We start from the raw sequence: 5,862 nt of genomic DNA, 5'->3' as shown, positions 1-5,862 counted from the left end.
CTGGTAGCATAGTGCCTAAGGCACTTGACTGCTAACCAGAAGGCTGGCAGTTCAAACCCACCAGCCCCTCCTCGGAAGGAAGGTTGGGCAATCTACTTCAGTAGAGACACCATCTCAGAAACCCAAGGAGGGGGTCACTATGAGTTGGGTCTGACTCGAGGGCACATAGCAACAACAGCCTTTAGATACCTGGAACTGCACTGATCCCCCTGGTTCAACTTTCAGCCAAACAATAGAGAGTTCTATAAGGTGAATAATAACACCAAGAAAGAAAGAACTCCTTGGAACAATTGACCATAGGAGATCAAAAAGATTGCATTTGCCCAGGGATAAAGCTCAGAAGGCAGGAAGGGTTAGCAGAAAAGGACGAATGGGAACACCGGGCACAGGGTGGTAGTGGAAGAGTGCTGTTACATTGTGGGGACTGCAGACAATGTCACAAAACAAAATGTGCATGAATTGTTGAATGGATAATCAGTTTGCTCTGTAAACTTTCACCAAATCAAGATAAAAAGTAATTGTAAAAAAAAAATTTAAAAGATTGGATTTTTGAAAGAAACTCAAAAGGGCAAAATCATATAAAGTGTAAGCAAATATCATAGAAAGTTACACTATCAATGAAAGTAAAACTGCAAATAAAAAGCCATCTTGATGTAAATATCTGCAGAAGGAAAGCAGTGTCAACAGATCCCTTATCATAGTAATACCCATCTGACTACTCAGGACAAAACACTAAAAGAGAAGGGCATAAAATAAAAGAAAATTTGCTCATTCAAAAACAAATTTTTTATAAGCCACGAACTCTAAGAAAACGTTTATAAATCAAGTTTAAAACTTCTAATTTAATGAACTAGAATTATTTTTAAGTACTATCTTCTACAACTTTTTTAAATTATAAATTTGCTTTTTGATGGAGAATCTGCATTTTATCAGGATAGACTAAGGTGTCCTTGGCTGAGATACTCTTCTTGGAAGTCAGCTATTTTTGAATTCTATGCTAAGCATATTTAAAGACACATGTTCCAGGTGAGCAGCTTGCTCTGAAGTGTATCTGAATTTTATTTGTTGATAAAGCTCTCTTGCTTCATTTCCTTCAGGCTGCTGTTGCTGTTGTTGTTAGGTACTTTCAAGTCAGTTCCAACTCATAGCGACCCTCTGTACAACAGAATACTGCCTGGTCTCACACCATCCTCAGGATCGTTGCTATATTTGACCCCACTGTTGCAGCCACTGTGTCAGTTCATCTCATTAAAGGTTTTCCCCTTTTTTGCTGACCCTCAGGAACCAATCCTACTGCAGGTAACTGCATGTGCAAAGATTCTCTTTTATGTCAAAGATACTGACAGTTGTCATGGCCACAGAACAAGTATGGTACAAATGAGGTAGTAGAAGATTGGAAAGAATAAAAAGGGATATAAAAACTAAATTTTTACTGGTAAAATAGAAATACAAAATTACCTCCAAGGTTAACTATCTATGTGTCTGTGTCTCTGTGTGTTAACCATATAACTATAAAATGGAATAATAAAAGAATATAACTACAACCTGAGGTACTGAAAACATAAGAAGCCATATTTATGATTTTAGAAGCCAAACAATAATAGAAATCAAGATACACTTATCTAGTAACTTAGTTCTTTTGATAATGACTATACTATGTTAACTTCTCATTGGAAAAAAAAAAAAGTGAAGATATATTCACTAAGGAATGGCTAATTTCAAAAGGAGAGGTGAAGGTCATTTAGAGGTCCCAGATTTTCTTAGCACCAAATGGTCAAAATCCAGACAAACTGGATTCCTTACTGAATTGTGCCCAGATGGCAGAGACAACACCACAGTGTGGTCTTAGCTGCTTTTTGACAGAGAACTGTCACCAGTAGGTGACCCCATCATTCTGAAGACAGGAAAATTACTAAATGATCCAAGAAAGTGCCTGCGGGCCAGTGTGCTATGGTCCCTTAGAAGCAGGAGGGCAGAACCTCAGGCAAATGAATTTTCAGTTGGAGCTGATTCAAAGGAGGCTGTTATACTTCTTTGCAGATTAAAACATAGTAATAATAAAAGCATTTTAGTTTCCACAGCTGTTATGTCAAATAAGAGAAGAAATAAATTTGTTTTGAAAAGAATGAGATATCGTATGTAAGGCAAGGCAAAAATCGTGTAAGCGCTTGGCAATAAAACAATCACCAAAGTTAGCACTGATGTGGTTCTACGAATACAATCCAGTCTTCAATCAAATATTGTAACAGTTTGGAGACATAATCTCTACCAGACAACACTAGTCAGAAGGCAGGAAGGCAGCAAAGTAACCAAAACTAATGCAAGGATGAAATTTTAATCCAGGCACTGCCTTAACCGAAGTAGCAAACACAAGTCACATTAATTTTCCAAAAACATAATTCTGGCTGTCAAAAAACATACCACTACTGGCATTTTTTTGGCAAAGTAGTGCAATTGGAAAACAGATTGACAATTCAGTTTTTCCACCATCTTCCTCCACCCCTGAAATAAAATAATCTTATAATGAAATATGGAGGGAAAGCTACTGCATAAAAATGAAGTATCATTTTTTCCTGAGAGAAGAATTTAAACATCTAATATCAGTAATCAATTACCAGCCTCAATGGAGGAAGAATTATTAAATATTTAAACAAATTACATTCACTCTCACTTTTATCATTCCCTCTTAGAAAGATCTCTCCAGTGACACTTTGGCACATTTGTAGCTTGGGTTTTCACTATGCTCCATCTAAGCACTAGAAAAATACTATATTAAACACTAAAAGTAGGAAGTGTACATTAAACATTAAGATCTAAGAAATTAATATCTGAACATTAATTTGTATACTTAAGAAAGTAATGACTTTTTTTTTTTTAAAAAAAAAAAGCAGTACACAGTTCACTTTTAAAAATCAAAATTCAGGAACATGAGTCAGTTGTTAGAAGTCAAAAATTTCAAGGAAGTTTCTTTCAAATACAGTCTGACATTATAATGTAGAATTTGACATTACTTTTGTTTGTTTCCTCAGAAGTCCCTGCTCCATTTAGAGACTTAACGATCAGTTTTCATTAGTAATAACCATATCACTACTTCATGAAGAATACTTCTTGATTTCTGTCATTAGAACTCAACTGAAAATTGTGTAAAACTAAAAGAACACGAAGTCAGGTCTATACCTTTTCTTTTAATTATTTCATTTAAAGACATATGAATAAAGCAAGAAATACCCTCAAGATTCTCATCCATGTGTCTTCACATACAGATGAATTGTCTCAGACACTAATTTGTAACCCAGGCTTCAGTGCCTTCATAATAAAAAGCTAACAGTAGATGACCTCAAACCAAAAAAAAAAAAAAAAAAATACTGCCATCAAGTAGATTCTAACTTATAGAGACCCCCACTGGGTTTCCCAGGTAGTAAATCTTTAAGGAAGTAGATTGCCCAGTCTTGCTTCTGTGAAGTGGCTGATGGGTTTGAACCACCAAACTTCCGGTTAGCAGTCAAATGTCTTAGGCATTGTGCTACCAGAGCTCCTTAGATGACCTCAAAAGTCTCATATAAACCAAAACTCTATATAGGCTAAGGTGAGGAGGATAAAGAAAACCTTCATATGAGACACTGTTTGAGAATTCAAGTCTATAAGTCTCTGTTAAAATGAAAGCTGTTAACCCCAGGTAAATCTATTTCATTTTAGAAGGCCATTTAAAACCTGACACCTGACAATCTTGTTAGTAGTTGATAATCAGTCTAACTTTAAATTCTAATGAGCAAAGTCATTGTGCTATAAGGAAAAAAACGAGAAACCAAAATCCAAGAGGTTAACAGCTATTTTCCATAAAATAAGACAATTCTTGGCATAGTAAGGGTATCTGGATAATTTTAACATATGCATTAAACAAAATAAAAAACACCACCACCAAGTCAATTCCTACTCATAGCAGCCTACAGGACAGAGTAGAATTGCTCCGTAGGGTTTCTAATGCTGTAAATCTTCAGGAAGCAGACTGCCTTATCTTTCTCCCACAGAGTAGCTGGTGGGATCCAACTGCCTACCTTTTGGTCAGTAGCTGAATGCCTTAACCATGGCACCACCAGAGCTCCTTAACATACATATTAGGAAGAAAAAAAAATTAATGATTTATATTACACACTTTTCCTTCCTATCTAAGACACCACAGAATTTCATATAGAGGTTTCTGATACACTGAGCAAAATGACTGCATTCATTCTATTTTCACAGGAAAGTTTTGGCTGTGTAAGAGGGGCTACACAAGTACAAAGAGATACCTACAGCTGTTAAAGGCAAGATAAAGTTTTCAAGTTCAAAGTGTGGAACGTGTTCTTTTTTTGTTTTGTTTTGTTTTGTTTTGTTTTGTTTTTGTGCTAATCTCTTATACACTTGGAAAATCATAGCCAATCACTTAAGGATGATATAGCACCTGGAGCAAATAAGCTTTCCAAATGCAAACTCAGAACATGAGGGCGAACAATCATATTCATCTAAAAACTGCAGTCGTGGACTTTGCATGGTGAGTTTGGTATTTCTTCAGCTCAACTATCTCCAGAAACGCCATGGGATACAGTGTTCCTACACTATAATTACAGAATGAGGATAAAAGGCAGTGCCTGGTGGGCCTTTTCTGCAAAGGGTAAAGTCAGTTCCCCACAGTGCTAGAAATAAATAGGGACAATGCTGTGGTCCCAAGCGCCCACCATACAACGCCCTGGCTTTCTCAGTACCTTTCTTTCCCAAATGCAATGCCTACCTTCGGTGTGGACTGCGGAGACATAGGTCCAATTGTAACGCTTGACTATGTCAAGCATCGCCCTTGCCTGCAAAGTGTCAGAAGGGACAACCCTCAGGAAGTATTTGTACAAAGTTTTGTCACTCAAGTCGATGCTGGTAGCGGAATAAGCGATCTGGGGGATGTCGAAGAGCTGGAGCAGGTTCTGCACTTGAATAGCCACGGAGCTGGAGCCCGGGCCTATCACGCCTGCAATGGGCTTCTTAGTCCTGCCTGGGGGGAGGGGCTGGCCGTCAGGCAGGCACCGGTTGAGCCCATCCTTCTCGTCTCTCATGGAAATCAGGGAGTCCCTGATGAACTCAATGCTCTGCTCCAGAGCCACAGAGGAGTGCCAGCAGGAGTCCCGGATCTCACTGCCCAGGGTGATGTTGGGCAGGAGCGCCGGGTCCGCGTTGATCTTATCCAAGGTGTGGAACATGGCCTCCACCCTCTGGATGCCATACTGCTCCCTGATCTCCCCACACTTCCTCTCTGGCACCTTCTCGGCGGGAGGCTGGTGGTGGACCGAGAAGAGGGCCCCGATGATGACATCTCCGTCCATTCTGGCCACCGATCGCTGAGAAGAGGCTCCTGCCAGCAAGAGTCTCCTTCCGGGGCTTCTGGGGAGAAGGGACATCTCCAAGAAGATCGCAGGGAAGAAAACCCAGACGAGCCCGACCATTGTGCCGAGGACGCAGTTCGCACCAGCCCGCCGCGTTCCCACGCTGGTCCCGCCTGCCGGCTGTGGGCGCGCACCGCCGAGACACCCGACGCCTCTGTCTGCCCGCTGTTCCCAGGGCCAGCACCGCTCGTCCACCGCCTCCACCAACGCCTCCTCCCCTCCACCGCCTGCTCCTAGTCCTCCAAGACCGCCTCCAAGCCGTGGAGGCGTTCTGAGGGGGAATTCAAGCCCCCTTTATTCACCAATGCATTAAGGTCAATTGATCAAAGATACAACGGGCGTCGTGGTTGCAGTGGTGAGCTGGCAGCTGTCGACAAAAGGAGAAAATAAAAGTCTCGTTATCAGAGGAACTGTGTCAAAACTCTAGGGTCGGAGATGCTAATAGTTTCCCTCT

General features: G+C 40.5%; 1 protein-coding gene across 1 annotated transcript in view; it reads right to left on the bottom strand.

Moving 5' to 3' along the window:
• Nucleotides 1-5,468, bottom strand: part of GRM1 (glutamate metabotropic receptor 1) — a 477,875-nt gene extending 472,407 nt beyond the window's left edge. Inside the window, exon 1 of the mRNA XM_007955615.2 lies at nucleotides 4,769-5,468. Within this exon, the coding sequence (XP_007953806.1) occupies nucleotides 4,769-5,468 (700 nt within the window). The remainder of the gene's footprint in view (nucleotides 1-4,768) is intronic.
• Between the last annotated feature and the right edge of the window lie 394 nt (nucleotides 5,469-5,862).

This window comes from Orycteropus afer, unplaced genomic scaffold, assembly GCF_000298275.1.
Source record: "Orycteropus afer afer isolate SDZICR_OR568_19922 unplaced genomic scaffold, OryAfe1.0 scaffold00518, whole genome shotgun sequence".
Taxonomy (NCBI): Eukaryota; Metazoa; Chordata; class Mammalia; order Tubulidentata; family Orycteropodidae; genus Orycteropus; species Orycteropus afer.
The sequence above is the reverse complement of the archived record's forward strand: the minus strand, read 5'-3'. Positions and strand labels throughout refer to the sequence as shown.